This window comes from Astatotilapia calliptera, chromosome 1 (genome assembly GCF_900246225.1).
Source record: "Astatotilapia calliptera chromosome 1, fAstCal1.2, whole genome shotgun sequence".
NCBI lineage: Eukaryota > Metazoa > Chordata > Actinopteri > Cichliformes > Cichlidae > Astatotilapia > Astatotilapia calliptera.
In genome coordinates this window covers 28,476,407-28,503,502 of record NC_039302.1, presented here as the reverse complement: position 1 = coordinate 28,503,502, position 27,096 = coordinate 28,476,407, and the positions used below count along the sequence as shown (strand labels likewise).

Below are 27,096 nucleotides of genomic sequence, written 5' to 3'. Positions count from 1 at the left end.
AAAGAGAGGAACAAAATAAAAATCAGTTAATGAAATTGGGAATTATAAAAAAAATATTTTTTTTTACACCTTTCCTATCATTTGAACACTCATACTTCAACATATACAAGACACCTAAGTTACTCTGGAAAGGAAATAAAAATAATACGTATATTATTTTTGTTAAGATAGTTAGACACACAGTAGTCATTTTCTGTAAGCACTCTCATTTAAATTTAAATACTGCCAGTCATTGAAGTCATTGCTTCAGACATTGAAGCCCTTGCTTCACAATAAAAGTTCTGTTAAAAGTAGACATCTTGTCACAAATCAAATATAGTTAAATGACCATGATATGCTGTACAAATTTTCAAGAATAAAATATATATATATATATATATATATATATATATATATATATATATATATATATATATATATATATATATATATATATATATATATATATATATATATATATATATATATATATATATATACATATATATATATATATATATATATGTGTGTGTGTGTGTGTGTATATGTATATGCAAGGATGACTCCATAAAAAAGGTAATTTTGGATGCAAAAAAGCCACACGAGGGATAACAACAGAAAATGTCTATTCTGAGTATCCTATTGCGTTGTAATTATCTTGCATGCATTGTACATGATATGTAATACAAAAGGGATCACCTCATTTGAGGACATGATAAAATCAAGAAAGGAGACATCAACAGCACATTAAAAATGTGTACACCTCTGTGGTGGTTTTAGTCATTATTCTTCATCCTGAAATCTCCACTTAAGACTGAATAAGGCATGCTTAAGACAGCCATTATGTTCTTTTTGTTGCCAGTGTTATGCTGATATTGTTTCTCATAAAATGAGACAAGATATGCTTTTTTCAAAACTGCCCAGAGCTCCATCCACCTCTGACACCTTCACGTAGTCAAAAAAATGCAGTTTAGCCATCTCATCTGCGGAGAGAAATTCAAGAGAAGGCGTGACTATGGATAATCCTCACAGTGGGTTCTATATTTAGCCCCAATCCTCTACAACAGTGTCTTACTTGAGTAAATTGCTTATTTCGTATTCCTCTGGCGAATGTTTTTGTCCTTGTGGTTGTTTGTTGAATTTGTTTTCCTAGGAAAGAAGCACTTACAATTTAGTGGCATAAAGGTAATGGGCATGCAGATCACAGTATCCCCATATGAATTATATTTGTGGCAATAAAGATACTTGTTTACTTACATTTGCCCAACTGGTTCATCATCTTTGAGGGGTAGAGGAGAGAAGAAGACAAAAATGGCACAGAGAAGTTAAATGCGAGATCAAAACAAAAACAAAAAAACTGGCATGTTTCTTCATATCGCTATAGTAAAAAAAAAATGTTAAAAGTTCAGAAAATGCAGGAAGACAGCTAAAAGCCTTTATGACAGAATCATGCACTGATAAGACACTGAAAGTTAGATATGGGCATCACCTGCTTAACTGCTTGAATTTCATATGCATGTATATGCTTTGTGCAATAAGTAGCTTCTTACATTAAAAGTGTTTCTGGACATTAATGTGTGCTTGGTCAGCAATGACATAATTGAAGTAGCAAAACTGAAATGTGAATTAAAACCAAGGAATTGCCCCTTAAAGAGCATCTTTAACACCCAACACTGTAAACTTAACCTCACACGCCATCTGAATCTCATGGGGTTCCTGTTCATCTCAGGCTGAGCATATGTGTAGGAGGATTGCAGATGGCTCACTTAAAGCCATCTTTTAATTACACTCAGCGATTTCATAGTGATTTTGAAGGGGCCTGGTACATGAGCGTGATAGTGTAGCTGATTTGGCAAAAAGAAAAATCATGCGCCTTCTTTAACCCGTCTGTCAGCATATAGAGAGTCTATCCAATCCAAGAAGTAGAACATAGATTTTATGGCAGTATATATTTTTGTAAAATAATTGTGTCAGTCATACAAAATTGCCAAAATTCATTTTAAGGCAGTGCAGTAAAACATAGTAAAGTAGACCACATTGTAACAATAAAAAATACCAAAAGAAGAGGAACTTGTGAAAAATAATTTGGGTTGAGTGAAAAGTTAGTTCCACAGCCTTGGGGTTGGTGCTTTGCATTCAGATGAAATGTGTTAACAGGTAAGTAGCCAGTCACAGTGAGAGATTTTCCATGCAGTTATAAGTCTGAGATTAGCAGCATTAGCAACATTCCATGGCATTAAAATGGAGCAAATTATGGCAGATCTAATGTTAGACAACAACATGGTTCTGGGAGTACTTAAAGGAGGAACAACTGCCAGCATATAACACTGTTTTAACACCTCATATGTATACACCACAAAAGCTATGTTTACTATTACAGCTTTGCAAGCACAAATGCAATAACAAATGACAGATTTTTACTGTGTGAGATTAATAATCATGGTAACACATCAAGTCTGTTGAAGTGTCATTTTTAAACCTAAGAAAATAGATATGGGTTCATATCACAACATTTGTTTCGTGACATAAAGTGGGCTGTTATTTAGCAAATAATCACACAGCATAATCTGTAATTTTAGCAGCTGGTTTCGAAACATAGGATAGAAATGTCAGCCTGCATCAGAGCCTTTGGCTGTGTAGTGAAAAAAGTGTTCAAACAGCTCAGCCATCAAGAGACCAGAATTCATAATGCACACAGACAGGGGCCAAAACCTGTCTGTGTGCAACCTCTGGGAATATGGGATGCTAAAAGGAGATTTTAGAAAAGGCTGTGTATCGTGAGCTGGAAGTCCTCATTCCTGATTTGAATGGCATAAACATGGCAAATATAATCTACCTTAATCGCTTCATTTTCCAGTAGATGAAACCAAACTAGAGGCTGTGCACAGAGCTTACTTAGACTTGTGGTTTAGTTGCATATCTCTTATGTGCTATGAGTTTGTACTTTAGGAAAATGAAATATTTTCGTGCTTTTTCTACTTCTCTAATTACTAAGCACAATATAACAGATTCTAGTTTGTTAAAGAAATAAACTCCTAATAGTATGTCATTTTAAAACATTTGGTTATTTTTATATATGCAACTGAGACATAAAAAAATATTCTTAAATGCATCAACAAATACTGTTTTGGACCCCATCTAAGGATTAATACATAAGCCTGTCACACAACACTTTCTATGTGACTTTGTCTTCACAGAATCAAGACTTTGAAAAACACTTTAATATATGTAAATTTAATCAAGTTGGCTTATTTTCTAACTATTGCTTGCGCATTTTATTTGGTAAATCTAATTTTGTTCATACTATGTCAATAAAAAGTGGGATGTACCCAGAAGCAATATTTGTTTAGTCTGTGTGTAACATAGAACTGGGGTACCCAGCTGGTTTGATTCACATAAACAGGGAAACTGTTGAGGCATTGAACTTTTTTTGTGTTCTTGCCTTATTTAAAAATGAAAAGAAGACAAATCTACATGAGTAGAGGTCAGACAGAACCCGTGGTGACTGACGATCCCTTTGAGCTTTGCAGACTTTGTCATCTTGACAAATTATTATCAAGCAGTTCTGCCTGTCAGCTGAAACAGGAGAAGCTTTTTTCTATTTCAAATTATCTTATTTATGGGGTACTATATATATATATATATATATATATGGTGTGGAATTAAATTTTCCACACCACACCAGACATACGCATAATAGTCTTTTGTTTGATAGTACAACATTCAAACTTGGCTATATATAAATTGTTTAGATATGCTTGTAATGTACATTGTATGATTCCAATCATTCTGATTGGGCTTTTACTTTGATTACAAATAATTGCTCTTTAGAGACATACAAAACAGATTCCATATCCATTAAAAAAGAATTGTTGCCTGTCGAACTAATAAGCCTAATGGAAATGGATAAGACTTATTTATCTGTTTATTTTATTTTACCATGACTTTGTATAAGTTCAACTTCACTGACTGTGGTAAAATTTCAAAACTGCATCAAGCATCATGATATTTTGGGATGGACAGTAGGCTTGTAAAAACATTCAAAATGACAGAAAAAAAATGTCATGCAGGATCTCTCACTTACCACCCATTTAGATTATGTTGCCATTTGGAAAGAAGGGGAAGGGGACAAGAATTAACCAGTTAAGATATACTGTGGGACTGATAATGGATTGATTACCTTACATGTTTATGAACTCCTGTATTCTGCCTTCACAAGCAAATGTTTGCCATGAGAACAGTACACTAATAGCCAACTATCTGAAGTGAGTTGTGCCCTCCCTCTGCCCCCCCTCTGTTGTTTACATGTGGATTTATGCCATATTTCCATGTGCCAACTTAATATAATCCTTATATGTTCTTCCATTCTCCGTTTGTTACACCACTCAAGAGCAAGGAGGCAAATCAGCTAGATCCCATCTGACAGCAAATGCAACATCATGTTTGAAAGTCTCCTTGTTCCAGTAACTTAAAATTGGGTGCAATCCATTGTCGATGACTTTTGACCCTATTGCAACTCATTCAATCATTCACGCATCATTCAATCAGAGATCCCTGACCTGCTGTCCATTTGCACCAAGCGGTGCAAGTCCAAAGCTAGGAAGATTATGATGGACCTCTCCCATCCCAACAATGGACTCTTCTCACTGTTGAGGTCTGGGAAGCACTTCCGCTCCCTTAAGGCCAAAACAGAGAGAATGAGGAGGAGCTTCTTCCCCCAGGCTATTCGGGCCCTGAACCAGGTGTAGGACTGGACTCTCCCACACACGTCACTATAAGACTGGACTCTCACACACATCACCACACGCGCCACCACACATTTCCTATAATCCTATAATTCATAATCTCTTCTACTATTTGCACATTCTTTACTGTAAATTCCTAAGTTAATTTGTAAATTTTGTAGTAAATTGTAAATATTGTAAAACTTTTCTTCTGTCATTTAATGGTCGGGCATTGTACAGCTACAAGCATTTCACCCCCATGTCATACTGTGTGTGGTTGTGTGTGTGTGACAAATAAAATTTGAATTTGAAAAAATTTGAACTATTTTACATTTCTTAAAATATATGGGGAAATTTTACTGATCTTCTGATTTACTGGTATTTTTAAAGCAACAACACAAATGTCTCACAGGTTTTAAATTGCAGAGTTGCACTGTGAATGTAAATAATGCGGTATCTATATTACTAGTTACTTATGGATTCTTACTGCCATTAGAAAAGCAAATGTTGTCTTACCATCGATGATGTCGTCTGGCCTCTTGCGTTTCTCATACACAACGATGATGACTACTAGGATTATAATTTCTGCCAGAACACCCAGAAAAGGCCAAAGTGGTGCAAGATGGCTGCGGACTCGAAGAATTGTAGTCTGAGCATTATTTCCAATTGCATTAGTGGCATTGCATTCATATATTCCAGGATCCGTGTTAATATCCAGGTTTAGTATGTTGAGCTCTGTGTAATTGTCTCTATTGGTGATGAAGATTCGCCCAGTCGAGTTGTCAAGCTCCTGCATTGAAACATAATGACCATTTAATTTAGTTGAACTGCAAGCATGTCCAAAAACCTACCTATCGTGCATACCTGTTGTACCTTTATATATTTGCATTTATATTATATTTATAATAACTTTCTCATCGTTCTTAAACCTGTCGGTCTGTTTCTCAGTCAATTTTTATCATTTTAAAAATTATGCAATATATAGCGATGCCAGTTTAGCTCAGTGGGTCCGCAGGCAACCACACGCTCCATGGCTGGAGAGCGGCGGCCTGGGTTGAAATCCGACCTGGGACCCTTTGCTACATGTCCCTTCCCTCTCTCTGTCCAAAAAATATATCATTTTTATAAAGATGCAATATATATGTATACATATATTTATATACCATTGGGGATTTTCCATCCATCTTACGCCATGTCCAGGTGGGATGTGGGTAACCGACAGACTTGCAGTAAAGCGTTGCATTCTCCCCCTCATTTTTGTTTTCACTTCGCTTGTGGCCAGTGATATCCGGTTTTGCTGAAAAGGTCATATAAATTAAAAAACAATATTGATGTAAGACATTCAATGCAACATTTAAACCTCTACCAGATGGCATAAATGAGGATTACATAGATTCCTATTTGGGTATTTAGAGGCTAGTGTACTCTAAGATTGGATTAATTCCTTCAGTTTCTTCTGAAATTTTCTGAAAGATTACAGGAAGACATTTGGGGAAAAAAAGTCTTACATCACTTTGTATTTTACATTTCAAGCTTGCATTTTTCTCCTTAAGTAGCGGTTGATCTGGTATGCTAAGGTAAATGGTTATCTGCAATATATTTGCCAGTTAACTCTTTTGATTACTCTTTTTTTTTTCATACACAACATTGCCATGCAATCAAAACGTTGTGGATTTAGATTTTTTTATGATTAAAAATGTTGTTAAGACACTGGAAAATGTATCTCACACCCTTTCAGCCTAAATATGGAAACAAACTAACCACCTGTGACTCTTCAGCTGGGCAAACATTGCAATAAAATAAACCCTATGTGCAAAATAGCATTTCACTCAGTAGAATAGAGGTTTGCAAAGAAATACAGCTTTTATCAAGAAGTGCCATTTTTGATGTTTAGTTATTTTGTAAGCATGTACTCTACTCCCAAACACGCATTAGAGAATATCACATTGGAGCAGATAAAAAGCAGTAGGATATAATTCATAAAGGAACAGTGTTATCAGTATGATATGAGTGCCTCCAGATGTTTCCATTCAAAAAACTCTTCAGTGAATTCCACAAAAAAATGTGCAAATTGGCTCTGACTAATGAATTAACTGATAATGAAAATTAAACAGGGGTTATGAGCTTAATAAATTCAGGCATATGCCATAAAGCACTGCAACACGTGCCAAGTCATACTGATATATGAAAAGAAGTCTTTCTAAAAGGTGAAACATGAACTCTCCTTTTAACTCTCCACAGCATCAAGAAAATAGCTGTTCCTTTTTTTTCTTTCACTAATCCTCAAAAATTACAATGATTCCTTCCATGCAATTAAGCAGGATAAGAGAGGCCTGGAGTGAGCATTTTTCAGCTGCGCATGGATGGAGCAGGAGGGGTCTGAGCTCTTCTGTGACATCATCCCACTCTAATTATGGAGCACACGTGCTCCCTCAGCAGGGGAGTGGTTATGCTCATTTGTGCCTTATCCTGACTGTATTATGTCAGTGACTGACAGCACAGAGACAGCCCTCGGAGTGGTGCAAAAACAGACAGAAACCTCCATTTCACACTCCTGACTGTGATTATTAATCTCTGTGTGCTAGACACAGGTAACACATGAACGCGAGAGGTCTGTGTTAGAAAGAGCAAGGTCATAGAAAAATGTTAAAAGTTGGTCAGGATAGTAGATGTTAAATAGTTTTAAATCTTTCTTTAGTTCGCTTTCTAATTATAATTTTACCTACAGCACAGATTGTGACTCTCGATTTCTGCATTGTCAATTTCTCTTGAGGAAAGGGATCAGGATTCAAATTAAGACATTTCATAGGAGAAATGTGCTTAGAATTTAAGGAAATTTGTGAAATACGAGGTACCAAATATGTATCTGTGGTAAGCTTAGTGTCACAGACAATAAACTCTACTCCTGCCACAGAGATGGCTGGGACCGGATTCAGAGCCTTAATCCTACAACATCACAGAACCCTCCATCTGTTGCCTCTGAGCTGAGTCCTGCAAGGATGAGTGTGCCAAGGACACTGTAGGCGAGGGATCTCAGTGAACTGCTGCCAGTAGTGCAGTGCAAAGCTGGCTTGCTTAACAGTGGGCTTGCTACCTGGGTCACAAGAGATCTCAAACACCTCTAGAAAATCACAAAAACAGTTAAGAACTGAAGAAAATTCTTTATCCAGCAATGGTACTCACACTGGACACCAAAATGTTTGGCTGTTTAAGATATATCTGAAAATTGAATGGAAAAAATAATAATAATGAGCATATGATGAAGTCTTTTCATCAGCCCACTGATTTTTCTTCCAGGACAGATAGCAAGCTTCAAAAGTCAGAGGCCTGCAGTCCAGTGATGGCTAGGACACTTCAGTTTGAATAGTGATGTGTCCCATCATCTCACGATCCAGTGCAAGCAGAACACACACGGTCATCATCCATGTTATGCAATCAGGCAGCGCTTTAAGACAGCCACAGAGTAAGAGGCAGGGCATGCTCAGTATGCACCATAGCCATGCCACAGCAAATTGGCTTAAGCACTACACACAGGCAAGCTTCTCTTGAAGAGGGTTTCACTTGCCCTTACTCAATCCTTTATTCAAGTTGATGGCTTCACTGTCAGCTTGAATGAAAGCAACACAGTTGTTCTCTGGTTAGCTTTCCTGCTGTTACGTCTAATGACCTAGTTCATTTTCATAATTTTCTCTACTGTTGATTCCATCCAAAAAAAAACCCTCAAAACAAACAAAAAAAAAAAACAATAATATTAACCAGTTTTTTAGTGAACTGTATATAAGGATGCCTCCAAGTGGGCTTTGTGATTTGCATGTTTTGGAGAGCATGTGCAGTGCCTGTCCATTTTTCTAGAGTGTTGTCTCAGTGAAAGCCAAGACTGACAGCAGCCTCAGGAATACTCCCTGTCATCACGACTGCACTGGATGAATGCAAACACCTTCGTAAACTTGGGCTCTCTTTACAGAGCTTTAGGTGGTTAATGTTTTTAGGTTACATTCACTCCCCCATCTCTCAATGGGAAACCACAAATGGCATTACCATGTCATCATGCAGTGAGCTAAAATGTCAGTGCTTTCTCAAAATCTGAATACACCAGGGAGGAAGTCAGCTAACATTATTCAATCATATCATGTTTGCTAACATCAAGCAATCTTATTCTTGTCTTACTGACTTGTTTTATGACATGTAGAAATCATACCTTTTACTTCAATCGTAGCGTTGGCATTTGGTGCCGTGTCAAATGTGTAAACACACATGTATTCCCCAGAATCGTCAGCACGCGGCTTGTTGATTCTGCAACAAAAATATAACAAAACCAATTATTCCATACCACCAGTCACTTACCAGTAACTTACACTTTAAGCAGTCAAGTAATGTAAAATAATTCCAGGTTAACTTTAATAATTAGTTTACTGAACTCCAGCAGTAAAAGCCCAGAAGGCCATTGGAGACAAATGTTGGCATTATGCTGTTATATTACGGAACAGCAGCTCTGCATACTGCAGAGAAGGGCACCATAGGCATTTTAGCTGTACTCTTCAGTGTATTACTGATGTAATGTGACAAGGAAGTGACCAATTGGTCTTATCTTGTGGCTAGAGAGAGTCTGTGGTATGTCTTTGGGGGCGACAGTAGCTTTGTGCTCCAATGATTATACTGTGTGACAACAGGAAGCAACAACTAGTTGGTACTTTAGGCTATAATAAAGGTTTCACTTTTTCATTTCTAAATAAACGCAGAGATATGATTTAAGATTGATTTAACGCAGTGATAAGCTTTAAATGGGAAGTCAGAAATGAATTTCAACCCAGGTTTCAATAAGTAATTGTAAAATATTTGAAAACAAGCACATACAGAAGTCTGAATTACCTGGATTCTCAAGTTAAATTGAGAATAATTAATACTGTCTCTTTGTATTTTTGAGTAAGACTGTATGTACATTTTAATTTTAATGTAGTTCCTGTCTCTTCTTTTTCCACAGAAACTCATCACAAACAGTCACACTGACTGTTTTTTGTAGGACAGGAAATGTCACTACACTGTGGTTTACAACTGAAACTCTGTACAACAGTCACCTTTCAGGCTTAGACCCTAATTAGCGTAAGACTTTGGCTTTGCAAGGTGCTGCTCTTCAAGCACTGCTCAAGTCCCCTACAGAGACAAATATGACAAGGCGAGATTAACTTGGCACTGTTTTTACTGGAATAATAACCTTCAGGTTACATGAATCATTTAGATAATTTGTAGGTGAATTCTCATTTACTTTACATTAACGAAATCACTTAATCTCATTACCTATTCTCTCCTACGCTGCACGTCCAACTTGGAACTAGGAGGAAAATCTTTGTGTCACCTGTATATTGTGTCCTTCTGTTCCGTCCGTGTGTTGGGGATATCCTGTCCATTTTTCATCCAGAAGCTTTCCTTGTGGCGTGTATGGGCAGTGGTGAGGTTACACTGCAGGATAACTTGTTTACTAGAGGTGTCTGCTGTTAAGATGGTCTGATCAGAGGCATTGATCTTTGGTTCTGGAAGACAGAGAGTCAAACCTTATCCCAGAACATAAGGCTCAAATCTGTTTCTATCCTTCCTCCCATGCTGTACTTGCTGTAGGCTGTATTCTGTTTTTATATGATCTGTGTAGGAGGGTGTCTATGAAGTGAAGTTCACATAACAAATAAACAAAAAGCATAATAGGACATGAAACCACCAGGATGCTCTGCGTATAATATTAATCTTGTGTATAGCAATTATCCACAGTACTACCTGAATGTTTCATTTGTTTTAAGCAGTAAAATGAAGGCTTAACTGATCTACCAAGGTAAAATTTGAATTGTGGCTGTCACACTGTGTTCTACTAACACGGACACGTTTTAACTGACATCTGCAGTAAGGTTAATTATAAAGCTGGATGGTGTACCACCCAAATTCCTGATTAAACTACTGCCAACTTGTCTGAAAACATCATCACATTATATGTACCTGATGATCAGGGGCCTCAATCATAACCAGCATGTAATCACAAAACATAACTTGTGCATTGCACAAAAGTTTAGACACTTCATCACTGAAAAAAAAAAATCAGATTAATGATCGACAGTGAGTGTTCTCGGGCCAGTAGTGTTATAAACTGTTTGTGCTTCATGATTAACCTATTCTTAAACTTGACTTTTTCTAGAGGTAACCCTTAGTATGACTGTTTTTTTAAGAGCTGTTGCAGCTATTAGCCTCTTAAACTTTGCTGAGCTTGTAACCTAACCCATATCCACAGGAAAAAATATATACATAATTAGATGGTTTGCATTAACCATATATGCTTAATTATGGAAGTGTAACATATGACATGAGGCCACATTTTTCAGTTAATTGTGATCTACAGTCTTACAAATGAGACATCGGAGATAATAATTTACATAAGTGAACAGACCTTTTGACATTATGGAGCTGAATGTATATGTAGACGTTTAAATAGCTAACCACACTGGTTACCAAACAATACCAGGGTCAATTCTTCAAGGACAATCAGGGAAGGTGTCATCTGAGAGCGAGGTGCCCTTTGCTCTGCCTTGAGTAGTGAGCGAGAAGCTTCCTCTCCACTGCCCCTCCTCCTCCTCCTCCCGGGCTGGCCAACCATGGCAACAATGGAGCCCCCGAGGGGAGGAGCAGAGAGGAGAAGCATCATAATCCTACTACTGGCTGCTTCTGCAAGGCCACTAGCAAGGCAAAAGGAGAGAGAGGGGAAAGAAGGGCTACTGAGACTAGCAATTGACTTCTGTTAGCATTTGTGGTACCCTCTTGCTGTAATCCTGTACACTCAATAGCTAAGGGGAAGTCTCTCCCCTCCCCCCTTATCTCTCTCTCTCCCCCACCAAGCAGAGCCACATGAACTATTAATAGTATGTTCGAGTCATGCGTACAAACGCACAACATGAGGTACATAAATTAACATTTAGCAAACACAGCACAATGGTCCACAGGCAATTTAACCAGAGGTTGTTTGTAGGACACCTTGTCACTACTTAAAATCTGGTAACTACTGGATAATATATTGTCATACCAGAATGTAACCAAATCACAAAACCTAGTCTTTTCCTCTGGCAGCTACTCTAATACAGTGCTACTTTGAGGTTGGATGGTTAGATCAAACTGATTGGCAGATACTTGACAGATCTGTTTTAATTTTTAAGTAGCTTTGGAGTTTGCCAAGATTTATTAAATCAAATAATCTTAACAGCTTAGACATACTAATCAACTTAGCAGTGGCTGTGTCACAGTTGTGTTGTGTCATTTTAAAGAGCAGGGCAGGCCTCATAACTTCTTTGTAGCATATTAAAACAGGAAAGGTGCACCGTCAAGGAAAACCACATTCTGAGCATGTGGTGGAGCTAAATGCTCTTAAGAACTCAATAACAATAATAATAATAATAATAATAATAACAATAATAATATCTCTTTGCAATTCGTACCATTATGACAGTTAGGATGCTACCTTGCTTTCTGGGTGTACAGTATGTCTGCGCTCAAAATCCAGTGAGATTTGTTGTGTGTAGTTAGCTTTAGTGATACTCCACACAAGATCTATGTGAAGCTATCTGAGTATGAAACACTCAACCGTTGAAATGCTATGGAAAAGATTTATGTTTTGTATTTTGTTTTGTTTTTTTAGAGGAAAAAAAAAACTTTAATTTGAATTGGTAGTGGTCAAAATTATAAAAACAAAAAAGTATTTTTATGCAGCTTTTATGCTCAAGCCACTCCAGCAGAGTAAGTCCTTTATAATGCAAAACTGATGTATTTAGCCATATTTTGGTGTGTGTGTGTGTGTGTGCGGGGGGGTTCCAGATATTCTGATATTTTTCCCAATGTGACAAACTTTACTATTGGGTTTGTAAGTTACATGAATTGCAATGTAAGTCACAGTTAAAGAACAGCATTTTGGGATATATACTCATTCGCTTTCTCATTGAGAATCAAATGAGAACATACAAACCACTTTCATGTTGGTGTAAAATATATGAAGCTACAGACAGCTGCCAAGCATAAAGATTATCTACCAATAACTAGTTTTGTAAACACACTCAGTTAATTGATGAGGTTGCAGTTACTGCCTTTTTATGTGAACTTGGAAGCAGGTGTCAGCTTTAGCCTTTCTGCTTTTGTTTCCATTTGAAGCTAAGCTAACTGGCTGTAGCATTCATCATAGTCACATGGGTGGCATCAATATTTCCCAAATGGCTATTCATTTGTTATGAACCCAAAAAATATTTGAGTGTTTCATAGCTTTGGGTACAGTATCACTTTAAACACATGTTAATTAGGCACATACACAATAACAAATGTATCTGCAGTAGATTTCGTTTTTTTCAGTAATTAAAAAAAGCCTTGTAGCTGAAATCAAATACTGCATATATATTTACATATTTAGATCTTTTTGGCATATTCTCTGGAGTGATGCACATTAACAAAGTAAATTAAGGGAAAAAGGGACCAAAATAAACAAGACAACCAGACTGTTGCACATTTCCTGAGTGACAAACTATTGCTAGGCTATAATGTATAGCCTGTAATATACATGTAATATTTGCATACTACATGTATATGGATAAAACATTTACTCCTCAGTAATGACAGAATATATTTAGGACCTGAAGGATTTGGAGAGAAAATAACATGCAAATAACCCAAGTGAACTGCTAACCACAACCCTAGTGCCCTTTTCACCATTTTGAATGAGGGCGTAAATTAAATCAGCCCCAATCCTAACAAATAGCACTCACACGTGAATCAAAATATGTCAGTCCAATCAGAAGAGCCAGCAAAAATCAGACTCATCTAAACTTTTCCGATAGCTTCACTGTGACTAACAACATTCCACATGTCCCTGTGCTCTAGTGGGCAGAGCACTGAAGCATGCACAGGATAGAAGGGTCCAGTTAAAACTCAGTTTGTATGACTGTTTGAGTGAATTGAGTAGAGGGTTAAAGGATATAATGTCATTACTGATTCACAGTCACACTCTTCATGGCTGAGAAGGCACAAGGTAACACATTGCACAGGGAGGTCCAGAGGGGCTGTTGTGTACAAGTTAAGTCTGTCTCATCTGGAGAGAGACATGCACAGCTCCCTTACATTTCCATCCTTTATTGGATTACCACACACAAATTTGAAAGCAGAAAATGTTTGCTTTTATCAGGAAGGAGTTGACAGCAGGAATCACTGTTTTACACCTTAGCAGAGCCCTCCTTGTGTCTTCTTTCAGTCCCATTTGCACCGTGCCCAGAGTGAGAAAGCCAAAAGAAAAGCACCATTACTTCAAAGCACCGCTAGATTTCCACTGCATTTAGCAGGCAGGTCTTTGAAGTAAACAAAACAAGCCACACAATGTAAGAGACACAGCTTAATGTTAAAGCAATAAGTATCACAAATAAATTTAGGAATAGGAAATGGGTCGGAATTAGGATACAGAGAAATAGATAATGATCAAAATATTGTAAAAGGACAAATGAGACAGTAAGAACAAAGGTTTGCTGCGGGTAGAAAGAAGAAAATGCAGATTGAGACTGGGTAAAGTTCCTGGGTTTGTGGTTATTTACAACAAGATGCTCAATGGATTTTGGAAAGACAGGGAATCTAGTGAACAGAAAGAGAACAGAAATATTTACCAAATCTAATTTAATATTAATGAAAACAAAACACAAAAAGAAAGCCATTTATACAATTTGAAATTTTTTTTCTGTTAAGAGTTAGAAAGTTATAAATCAAGTTAAGAAAGGAATTTGAATAATGTTGGGTTTTTTTTTTTTCATTTTTTTCAAGCCTGGCCAGTGACTGTTGCAGTGAGGGTGAGCTCTTGAGAGGTTTTAACAGCCTTGAGTGGTTGGGAGTGGGGATTTGTAGTTTGTTGACCATCTAGATACTATGGGACATAGACCACTCACTCTGTAGCACCGAAATGGTGGCCTGGGCGCGGATCCAAGTGATGGCTGGGTTTTGTCGGAGGTCATTGCGCCTGGGGTCGTTGCTTGCCCGACATTCATAGGTCCCAGAGTCCTCCAGTGTGAGGCGTGTGATACCGAGCACACTGACTCCATTGGTGCCGTAGGCTGTGTTGATAGATACCCGACGTTTGCGGGCTCCGTCCCACAGCTGCTTGAAGGAGTCAGCTCGGTTGACCTCAGCATACCACCACTGGATCTCTGGAGTGGGGTAACCGACCACCTCGCAGTACAGCTCAAAGGTGTCTCCTGTAAGCTTAGTCTCTGAGAGTGGAGACTTGACAAACCCAGCTAGAGAGGAAAAGCGTATCAGGATGGCAGGGAAGGAAAGGGTAGAAGAGGGTTAGAGCAGAAGGAAGGCATGGAAAGGCCAAGGAAAAGAGAAGGAAATTAATAGGATCAGAGAACATATAAACAAAAGAGAGGATGATTAAAGGCAAATCAAAAAGCAGCAAGCCTGAAATTATTGATAGGTTAAAAAAGGTTAATGATTCTGTAAATCCAGTCCATTCAACGTCAAGGTTCCCTGGCCCACTTAAGGCCAACTGTCACACAAAGTCATAGTCAACCAGTCGCAAAACAGTGCCAGCTGCAAATAGTGCTTGATATCTTGTTTGCCTTTTCTTTTTGTCTCTTTCACACGTAACCATACGAAGATATGGGATGTACCTTTCATGTGTATATTCTTGAACAAAAAGACAACATCAGTACATTAAATGCAGTCCATAGACACAAGATATAGAGAAGGGGAACTGTTCACCTAGTGCCATGTACCTTAATCGTTTTTTTAATGGCTTGTTTGCCAATTGAACAATGACCTAACTCTATTTTCAGCTATTGTGTCCTAGTAGTCAGGGCATCACACCTATTTGACAACATTAAGGTGAAAATATCATGTTATATGTATTTGGTACTACTGAATGCAAACACTGTAACAAATCCAAAACAGATTTTTCAAACGCAATGATCAAGAAAGGTTTACCTTGAACTCACTTTTCATGCCACCCTGTCAGAGGAAGAAATGATATTTAACTGTTGAACTCTCAAACGAAATAACAAAATATTGGAGATTTAACCGTTGCATGCAGTTATTACCTCCAACAAAGATTTTAGCTTGTTAGTTAGACAAGTATCATGAATAAATAAAAATATCAGTTTCCTATAACCATCGATTTGTTTTCCAAAATCACTGATCTTTTTTTTAGGATCATAGGTTGCTGGAGTCTATCCCAGCACATGTTGGCTGAGAGGTGAGGTGCAGCCAGTCTGTCACAGGGCTAACACATAGAGACAGACAAACATATTCACACCCCCTTTCACACTCAGAGGGTATTTACACCAGTTCACAAAACATGTATGCCACTGAACTGTAGGAGGAAATTGAATATACGTCAGATTGTGTGTGCTCCACTCTTAGCAATGCAACAAGCACTAATGCTTGTAAATGAAATGATTTTTTTTTTTGTATTTTGTAAACATTTAGCATGGAAAGTAATAAATAAAAGATCTGCCTTTGTCAATTTTCATATTGCCTATGTAAAGTACTTCACCAAAATTGTCCTAAATAAATGTAACTGTATGTATGCATTATAATCTCTTTTCATCCATATCAGCTCTTCCTGCTAATGCTAGAAATTAGGTCAGGCTGCTTACATTTTGGATAAGCTAGACTTTAAGAGCAGGTTTTCAAAATTCACATATGGTCACAGCGGTATAACACAGTCTGAGTTCAACTAGCTTTTCCATCGTAATGTGAAACTTGAATATGCCCTCATCTCTCCAATACTGGTATGCGATCTCCCAAGTCTACCGCTCAGACAGACTGCCTGACTGTCTTTGTGTGTTATATACGAAACATGAAATATGGTGAATTTCACAAAAAATTCCATAATCCACCCATGGCATCCATAGGCATGGATCTGTGCCTGATTCACAACCCTGTTCCATGTCAGTAGTTAGCCCAGCAAAACACTGGCAGACTTAATGAACCCGATTTAATGACAAATCACCTGGGCCACAGACACTGTTCTCTGCTGGCCCTATAGCTTTGTCAGCTGTAAACCACACGTGCTTAAATCATTAGAAAAATACGCTGCCTTAACACTGCCCTCAATTCTGGTACAGGAAATGGGAATGAAAAGCCTTAGGTCTCCCGAGTGCTAGACTGTTTGTTGTGTCTAAATACAACGGCTTACAGGCCCTCCTAGATCTGTCTGTCCTCCTCAAAGTTATGTATCTTAGGCGCACGAACAGATAAGCTTGTAGAAGCCCAAGGAAGGAGTGTAACTGCAGTATTCACCCCCACAATAAATCCACTAATATTTCATTTAAAATATTTGATTTAAGGTTTAACTAACAGGTGAATGAGTAAAAAGTCCATTTGTATAATGCCAAAACACAAAGCATTTTTCAGGGCTGTTAGTTTAAAGGAAAAATTATCAATGTTTTAAGAAATTATTAATTTAATTTAATGAAATGATTTCAAGGGTGCTACCCAACAACTCCCTGGTTACATAAAGCCAAGCGAAAATAACATTTCTAATAGAAAATACAATTTTTGAAGAGAATTTAGCAAAAATCTTTAAAAAAATGCAGTCTTCCTGCTGGAGATGTGTCTGGGGATATTAGGTGCAACAACTATGTGCAATGCCTAGAGATATGCAGAGTAATTAGCATTTGTTTCTTTTCTCTGGAAACATCTGGGCCCATCAAGCTCACCACATTATCCCACAGGGTGAATCCTAGCCTTTCCACCTACACATTTAAAGCAATATTTCAGTATAACTGAACACTTACTATCTCACTCTCAGTAACCGGCTGTGTCACATGACACATACAACTAGAGTCATCCATGCATGAGATCACAAAATTACAGTATAACTACTCAAAAAAACCAAAAAAACATAATGAATGTCCTCCAAGGTGTAAAGAAACTGACGACTCAATTTAAATTCAAGCCCAGGGAGACTCTGGAGAAATACTCATAGAAACAAACTACACAAACACCAGGCCAATGAGCAGACCAATTTTCAAGTTGTTTAAACAAGGAGCTTACACTGGCAGTGAAAACAAAACGCAAAGCAGCCAGCTGGTACTTATTCATTTCAAATCATGTTGGGAGACGAGAAGTGACAGAGAATGGTGGTATGACTGGTGGAATGATCTCAGCAGCTTGGTGATAGCTTGGTGATAAACACATTTTGCAAAGCTGATTCCATTTTTGTTGTAGTCATGTAATAATAACCAGTATTTATATTACTAAGTAGGTGCTGAGAGCCTGGGGGGATATGATTTCAAATTTATACTTCTGCCTGTCCACAACTAAAAATAAAATGCACATACATTAAAGTTCCAACAATATAAAACTGAGAGTGTGAACTGCAGTTATGTGGAAATGACTTAACTTTTTAACCGTTATTTATTAATGTTAAGTCAAACAACATTAGAATTGCAAAACTTATGAATAAAATAAGTCTAAATTAATTTTATGCATTATACACAAATACTGCCTGAGGTTGGGTGTGGTCTAATTCCTCAAAATACACAATATTGAAAACAAACTTTGGTGCAAGGGACTTGGTGAACTTGCATCACATTAGAAAGTCAGATTTGCTGTTTGTGCACAGTGTATGCAAATAAAAAACAGAATATAACATGGTGTAGATAACAGCCTGACATCTGGAATGATCTATCAAAAAAGTCTAACAAGAAGTAGACTCGTCTGTGAGGAGAGATCCTGTATGCTGCTCATCAGCTACTGAAGGCATGCAAATAAAGGCTCTGCTTATATTTCAGGCACTTGAAAGGTCTGCAGAGACTGCAGAAATGTTTACTCCAAAAATCTTTAGAGTATCATTTACATTCTGTCTGTAGGTTTTAAAGATAGCTCCGAAAACTGAGATGGTATCTGTGTCACAGTTATACTTTCATGTACCACAGTACATTTTCACGTGCTCTGTTGCTAAATGTGACTAATTTCAGTCAATCTCCCCTTACCCACACCAATGTCTTATCAGGTTGTTGTGCATTATAACAGTACCTGCAATTTCTTTTCTTTTTTGCAAATTATAAAGCCAACAAAATGGCTGAACTGACATAACTGGCTACAACCTAAGCTGTCTGCTTTTCAGCAGCAAAGTCAGCTGTGGATGTTTTTATATGCTATACCCTCAAAGGAAAACTACATTAAATGAAACAAATATGAGCAGTGGGACTCAAACTGTGGAATGGGCTCACTGATGGGGAGTGGAACCACTGCAAGTGGGCATGGATGACCAGGGCAATAATATGAATTGATACTATGTCGAAATATTCTTTTTTTTCCTTCAGGGAAAATAAAGTTTGTTATTGTGACAACCTTTATTACCTCAAATTCTACTCATTTAATCAGGAAAGTCAAAATCTTATATGATTGAATGGTTTAAATGATCCCAAACTAAAAAAATAATGAAACCCGTCATGTCATAGAACTACAGTGTCAAATGTTTTAGCTTACTTAACCTCCATTTGACATTTGTACAGTACTATCGCAAAATAACCTACAGTCGTCTGTAACACGCTCTGTCTAAAGCTGAATGGAAGTCACAGTTATTAAAGCCTACATGCTCTTTTCATGCAGGTAGAGAAGAAAGCTCCCCTGAGAACTGACAACAAGCCCCACACCACCGCCATGCAGCCTGAGAGTGAGTCAGCTGCCTGCCTACAACCTGGATCCCCGTCCACAGTCCCACAACACAGACAGAGAAAGCACAGGGTAGGAAACCCCCTAGGGCCAATGAACTAGTTATGTATAATGTGTGTGCGTGTGTGTATTTGCAAGCGTTTAAGTTTGTGAATGTGAGAGCACTTTGTTTTACATGATTGATGCTGTGACAAATATATATATATATATATATACACAGGTCATTTGAAATGTGTCATAGTTTTACCCAGTGTTTGTATTTGGTTGTCTTTGTTATTGTTAAAAGAAAATTGTATATAGTGTGATCAGCTTCATGAAATGTGTTCTTTTATTGATGACTAGGCAAATGTCTATGTGACTTTTGACATGAACTCTTGTGTGATAAGCAACTAACACCTTCCTCTTTTATAAGAACATGCAGACTTAGAAAGGGGGAACCTCAGCTCTGAGTTCTTAGAATAACTTTGTGATCTTTGTACACACACACAAGCTTGTATAAATAAAAAACGCAGACAGTAATACAGCGCGAGTCTGGAGTACGAGCGCTCTATGACCGTCCTCGCGAGTAAAGACAACTGCAGTGTTTGTGTTTTCTAACTCAGGTGTCTCAGCTGAAGAACTGCGGGGTGATTTTTAGAAATCCCCTGTCAGTTATAATTGAAAACTTTCACAATAGTGGCCTAAAAGGGGATTTTTAAAGTTCAGGAAACTTCTTGGGTTTGTCACATTATAACTTATTTTGATTTTCACTTTTTCATTTTAAAAAACTGTGTGAATATATCATCTAAACACCAGTTTTTAAAGAAAATCTAGATATGATTTCAGGGTGATTTGAGGATTAGCCGTCCTCAGAGTGAGCTAAGGTCACCAATCTCCAAATATCAAAAATAATCATAAAACTGTAACATGTTCTGCCCTCACAGGTGCCACAAAACAAGTGAGGAAGATCAGGAATCTATTTGTCAAGCAAATTCTGTAGGCAATCATCAGAGATCATCAGATTAGGCTTAAGTAAGAGCTTCTATGTGCTTTGGGTATCTAGTAGGATGAATGAAAAAAACTGTTTTACAAAACGCAGAGCTAAAATAAAGTGCAGGACACAACATGGAGCATAAGCAATGGAGAAATATATTTAAAAAAAACATCAAATACAGGTCTGTGAGTTTGTGCATATTTAGATAAAGTCACTATTTAGAAATAAAACATTTAACAAGACAAACGGGAAGTATCCCATTCAGGCCCCAACTGAAATTAAGTCACCAGTTCACGTTGGTGCATATTTCAACACTTCACCTAAGTTCAGTGGAGCAAAGAAATGCCTTGTAGTCAGTTTTATTGTAAAAGCTGATAATGATAGTATCCCCTGGTACTAAAATTTGCAGCACAGAGGCTATTCTTGACTGCTGTAGATATAACATTAATAACAGCTTAGCAGATGGACTCATGATATTGCGTAAGTTCCATATGCCTAGATCAGCAACAGTGTCTTTACATTTGAGGACTCCACATACATATGAGATCGGTTTTATGAATGTATTTTTTCACTGAGATCATTAAAACTTTAATTAACCCTAATTCCATGTTTCTGAACACTAACGCCTACCAAATGACCAGCATATTACATCACTAGTAACCACTTCTAAAAGTTGTCCTGCTTTAAATACCTACCAAACACGAAGTGGTGTATGTATGAAACTCATCTTTAAAACGCTAGAAGCATGTTTGAGAAAAGAGCAGTACTGAAACTTAACTGTTTTTATCATTGTTGCAAATATATGGCATTAAAAAGCTTGGTTGTTAGAAAATCAAAGCTAAAACCCAAATATTAATTCTGTACATCGAGTCTGGTAAAATAACTACTACATATGAAATCTATTGCTAATTGGTTGTGGATGCTTCAGTAGAGTAAACAGAATTACTCTTAAAACCACTTCACTAAAGCTTCAGAGTCTCTAAAATATTAATATATGCCAAAATGAATATATGCATGAAATGTATATAGCTACTAGAGGGTCAGGACTAACATCTGGAATAAAAAGATGTATAAATGCTAATAAAATTCTTTCAGTGTTCACATATTTCTGAGTAAAAAGTATACAAGTTATAGAATACATGTTTTCTGACTCACATATAATTGTAATTAAAACTTGCAAGCTAGGTTTTCAGAAAAGGTAGGCCTCAGGCTCACCATTTCAGTTCTACTGGTAACACTTGAATCTGATATTGGGATCACAGACGAGAGGCAACAGTTTAATGAGATTTAAATCCCAATAAACCTTGTGCGGGGGGTAAAAATTCTTTAATCCCATAAAACCACTAAACACTTCCTACTTCTGCTCAAAAGTGAAAGCAAGGGAGTTTAAATTATTTGATGTAACAATACAATAATTCCAGAAATAAGAACTACACTAGTGTGCTCAAAGTACTGTCTACCACACAAGGTGACAAATGCTATTCCCAAGTCTCCTACTGTACTTTTAGTTAGAACTATTGTCACGATAAATGTGAGCTGAAAATCAGCTAATAGGTTTTCTGTTGTGCTATATCACTTGAAAAACACTCATGCCCATTAGAAAGTTTGGCTCCACATAAATCAAAGTAACATCCTAATTGAATATTCTCTCTGACCCTGAGTCCTTGTGCAGCACACATAGCTGGGGTTGTTCCCAGCTACGAGACCAGTAAGTATCAGAGGCCAGAAGCTAAACTGCGGAAATGCCAGGAGTGAATCTGAATGCACAGCAGGGTGGTATATATATATATATATATATATATATATATATATATATATATATACATACATATATATATATATATATATATATATATATATATATATATATATATATATATATATATATATATATATATATATATATATATATATATATATATATATATATATATATATATGTTGGGGGGTTTTTTTGTTTTGTTCTTTTTTAATCACAGTGTGTGTTACAGATGTGCATCATTATTTTGTATGCCTGCAATGTGTTTAATAAAGTGCAATGGTGCTCCTAATCACTACAGGCCATATCACATTTCACAGTGGGCAGGCATGACTCAGTGTACGAGTTTGGCTTCCGTCCCACAGCATATTTTCCAGACTCACAAATGAACCATCTTAAAATGCTTTGTTTGCTTCAGATGAAGATAATGCCTAAGTGACATAAAGCAGAAAAAGAAGGTCACTTATTGACAAAGAAAACTATTATTACATTTTTTGAGAGGGTTGTTGCTTACATGTTGGAATGCATTTAGGTGTGGCTTGTCAGCATTCCTATCTTTGTACGTAGATAGTAAACCCCAAAGAAGAAGCCATCTTCGATGCCATATATGCTCAGTCTTAACTGAGCCCCTCAATGACAGAAAACAGTGTTTACATTTGAACATGTAAGTGATAATATCAGTTCATTATTTAAAATATCTTAGTATGCCTTCTCCACGTTTTGATTCATGCAAACACAGATGATGCAAAAACAAAACAAAAAAAGAGTAGACTACGTGATTCGTAGGGGGAAATTATGTAAGAGGCAAAGGCATTTCCTTAGGTCAGCTCTAGTTACCTTCTCAACAGCCAGTACCTTCTTTGCATCAAGATCACATCATCTCTCAGCTTAAATAGTCCACAGCCACCTAGTGATTCTTTAGAGGGCCGGGCAGCTGTGCACAAGGAGGCCATCCATTAAGAGTTAATGGATTCACTTTCACAAAAGGACCTTAAAGCCACAGTTCTCAGTGCTGTGTCTCGGTGGTAAAAATAGAAACGAGGCAGAATGGACGGATGCTATTTACAGTCCCTCCAAATTTCTGTCACAGAAACTGTGCACCTATGTGGGCCTACTTTTCCCAGGGAATGAGGAAATGACTTGAATTCCCTCCGCTTCCTAGATACAGTGATTACATCTCATGCACTTATAATTATTATTGTCCCCACATCACTGTCTGAACTCTGTAATATCACAGGAAAATTTCGGATTGCATAAGAAGCCATGCACCGATTACCCTAAATCTGAACTGTGTGAGAGAAATTAAATGGCCTTTGCATGCAATGTGAGCAAATATTACCTTTGGTATTAACAGTAGTTTATCACTGCACTTACCAAACCTGTGATTTCTACATAATACAGATGAAACAGACAGCCTGAGTGGCATAGCTCTGCCTCTCACTGACCACTGGATGTTATTGTGTGTGTGAGTGTTTCTGTAGTGTGAACTGGACCTCAGTGAGTGGGTAATAAAACTGGGCAGAGACCAGAGGAAGTGTCTGGAAAGACATTACTTGAGCTTTGTCAAACAATAGAGGAATTATTGTGTATTTGATTTTCCAGATAGCGAGATGAGAGAATGCCTCACAGTATGCACACTCACTTCAGGCACTTCAAAGAAATTAACAATAAAGAAAGACAAGAATTTGAGTAATAATTTTGTTATATAACTATGTTGGTATTTGAGTCTCCTGTCCACCCCAAGCTAAATAAACATAGGTTGTTTTTGCACTTTTTTAAACTATCATGATTTTTGTTGCAGCACTTTATTTATTTTAGCATTTTTGTTGTTTGTATTATATAAAAATAGTGCAAGCTGTTATTCCCATGTTGATTAGACTAAGCTAATGTTGAAAATGTTCGATCTGAAATACTTGCAAAATTAGCAACCACAGAGCTGGAATTTTCACAGTGTTCTCAAACAACCATCTAAACACATGTTATATTAATTCTTGCATAGTGGGTGTTCGATTATCCCCCGCAGCAAAGCCGAGGTGGACGTTAAGCATTAAAATTATGAGTATGCATCATAATTCTCTGCCACAGTTTTCTGTGATAGCAGATTAAGTGTCACTCGTTTGTGAGCACGTGGGTTCTGACATGTGGCTACATCAGATTCGTAAAAGAGTCAGTTATGAGATTAAACACTTTGTTTCCAGAAGTATATCATCTTAATGCTGTCTTCATAATCACGCTTACTAAAGAAATACTTAAACATTAAAAACATTAAAAATATAAAGACTCCACCTTGATTTCATGAATGGCTGCTGATATGTGAGACCCTCTGGGTGATGTGATTCAACAGAATTTGGAGTCAGGACATGCTGCATCAGAGGACGACAGCCTGGAACACCCAACAGCATGTTGCTGACATTTGTTTAAACCAAGTCATGCTAGTTTTATTATGATTAACAGACACTGATTTTTTCAAAAACTGCCAAATAAGTATCCTTTCATCTCTTCGTAAATGATACTTATCAGCCAAATACTTTTATTTATTTATTTTACTGTGGCTATCTGGTAGGAGATCTGATGTTAAAAAATGGGACTGTTATTTGTTTTACTATAGAATTTCCCACAGACAGAATTATTTGCACAAGAAATGATCATTTATGCTGGCATGGCAAAAAAAATGTGGAATAACACAGAACAGTTTCAGTCAATCAGAAGCTCAGTCACATCTTTGACACTGAAGGGCCTGGTATTTGCAGTGTTTACAAGACACATCAGGTGAATCTTTTGCCTGTGTTTGCTGCTGACAATGTCACTTGATCAGCATCCAGAGCATGTTAGTCTTGCCTGACATACTCTTACTACCAATTCCCCCTTTGACTAAACAAACTTAAAACTGACAGCCATAGGTTACTACCTCATGTGGGCAGTGAAGGTAAACTGCAAATCTTAGACCTTAGTAAAAAAAAAAAAACTAAAAAAAAACTTACTAGTATTCCACAGCATAATCTGCGACAGTAAATTATTCCTACAAACACGCCAACAAAACTCAATACAGCAATAAATAACATTGTAAAAACGTCAACACAGTCGTATTTGTGTTTGTTAACGTGGCATTAAGTAAATTATATATGTTGCTGTCTAATTGCAGTCTTGGTGTGAAACTATGGCTTTAACGCGGTCTCAAAATCCTCTTTAGAAACAATTCCCTCCGCGTCCTCACACAAGCCAAGTCACTTTCCCTCAATGCGATGGTAACAGTAATGTCATGGTCACAGCTGTTTGCTTACCGTTTTGAGCAGAGATGAAAGGTAGCATCAAGTTCCCCAAAAGGACCACAGCCAGCATCACTGCGTTACGATGCATCGTTGGGGCTCGATCAGAGTACCGGGGTCTTGATCGGACGAATGTGGGAGGAGAGATCGTGCAGGCTAGTGATCACAAGATCTAGAGAGACGGGCCCAGCATCGCACCGGGTTCTTTAAAAATAGCCAGCCGAGGACGGTTTCAATTTGGTGTAGAAATGTCTCCCTGATTCTGAGAGCTTTTGAGAGCAGCGATGAGTGAAAGGTCCGGAACGAGGCCGGCGGCTCAGGGATGCCGATGTGCGGCCATAAACGGCGAAGAAGCCTCGTAGGATTGCGGGGGAGAGGTCTTTGGATGTCAGGGAGATTGTCCACAGTGTGGTTCTGAAGATTCAAAGATGCGCAGACCGATGCGCATTTGCGCTCTCGCGGTCACGGCTCGGTGATTAAAATGAAAGTAGCGCACAAAAGATTCCCGACGGCAAATGATGCAGTCGAAACATAAGTCTGTTATCAGCACCGGTCTATTTTTAATACCAAAAGAGGAACAGATGCTGGTAGGACACCGACGGCAGCAACGACAGGCTGCGCGTGCCCAGTGCGCTTATGACCGTGAACGAATACACAAAATCACATCCTATGTAGCTAATTGATGGTGTTGGCAACTCAGACAGTAATTATGTGCCTCTTTAGCCATTACAGTTTATTATTATTATTATTATTTCTATGAGATGACAGGTGCTCGTGTTCATAGTGTCTCATTAGAAATGGATGTTTGTCCCTCTCAGAGTTATTTCTATAACTGTTTTACAGTCTGAATCTAAATGATTCCCTAACTCTGTTCCATAACTCTTGCAAAATTAACGTCTCCTATAAAGTGACAGGTCAGTAGTCAAGTGCTTGCCATAACACGAGTATGAATAATTGATTTTTTATAAATAAGTTGAGGTGTATATGAAGATCAGCTGAAAGCAATTTAGTTTTTATCAGTGGTGTTTTTCCTGACCTTTATTCATTGCGCCTAAATACTGCCAGGTTTTAACGTGAGGAGATTATGGTGATGCTCTTGAGCTCACTGAGGTCATTTATAAATTATGTCATCACATCCCTAGCCTGGGTGCTCTGGAGCTGTATGTACCACATCCCCTTGAAAGTTCAACATGGCCTCCTGTAATCCTCTTCTATTCTTAATCTGCGCTGTCCCGCTGCATGGGCGACCTCCCGTGGTCAGTAGAGGTAAAGAGAAAAGTGTCAACTTGCATCCATTTTTGTAATTCCAAACACTTGTAGCAAATGGGGGAAACGCTTGAGGACTTCAAGCACTAACAACTGTAGCTATGTGTGGTAAATTATGTGTCCTTTATTTAGCTGAATATGATTTTCATTTTGAAATCTCTTCCTTTTTGTTTTGTTGCAGTGTGAATTGGGGATTGCAAATTGATTCTTCAATGTAAAAGCCTGCCCTTGGATATATGGCTACCCCTTCATGGGTGTTTTGTTGGAAAATGCCAATCTTTGCTCAATTGCAGAACAAACTTCCCTCCACTTTACAGCCCTCCCTCCAGTTTGTCCATGGAAGACCACATTTAAAAAGTAACCCCACCTGAAACTTCACAAAGCCCAATCAGCTATAGAAATGTCAGAGCAGACGGCACACCCTCTTTTGTTCAAAACCAATCAGAGTGGAAG

General features: G+C 37.6%; 1 protein-coding gene across 2 annotated transcripts; it reads right to left on the bottom strand.

Moving 5' to 3' along the window:
- Positions 1-509: 509 nt before the first annotated feature.
- LOC113025423 (neuroplastin-like) lies at positions 510-26,014 on the bottom strand. 2 transcript variants are annotated; one of them, XM_026173150.1, is made up of 9 exons: positions 25,393-26,014; positions 14,642-14,989; positions 10,057-10,231; positions 8,902-8,996; positions 5,867-6,000; positions 5,220-5,493; positions 1,237-1,246; positions 1,055-1,128; positions 510-962 (listed from the first exon to the last, which is right to left on the bottom strand). In XM_026173150.1, the coding sequence occupies exons 1-8, from the start codon at positions 25,466-25,468 to the stop codon at positions 1,068-1,070; spliced, it is 1,173 nt and encodes a 390-aa protein (XP_026028935.1). In that variant the 5' UTR covers positions 25,469-26,014; the 3' UTR covers positions 510-962; positions 1,055-1,067. The 2 variants fall into 2 exon arrangements, with proteins under 2 accessions (XP_026028935.1, XP_026028927.1); XM_026173142.1 differs by having other exon boundaries at positions 1,237-1,258; positions 25,393-26,012.
- Positions 26,015-27,096: the final 1,082 nt, after the last annotated feature.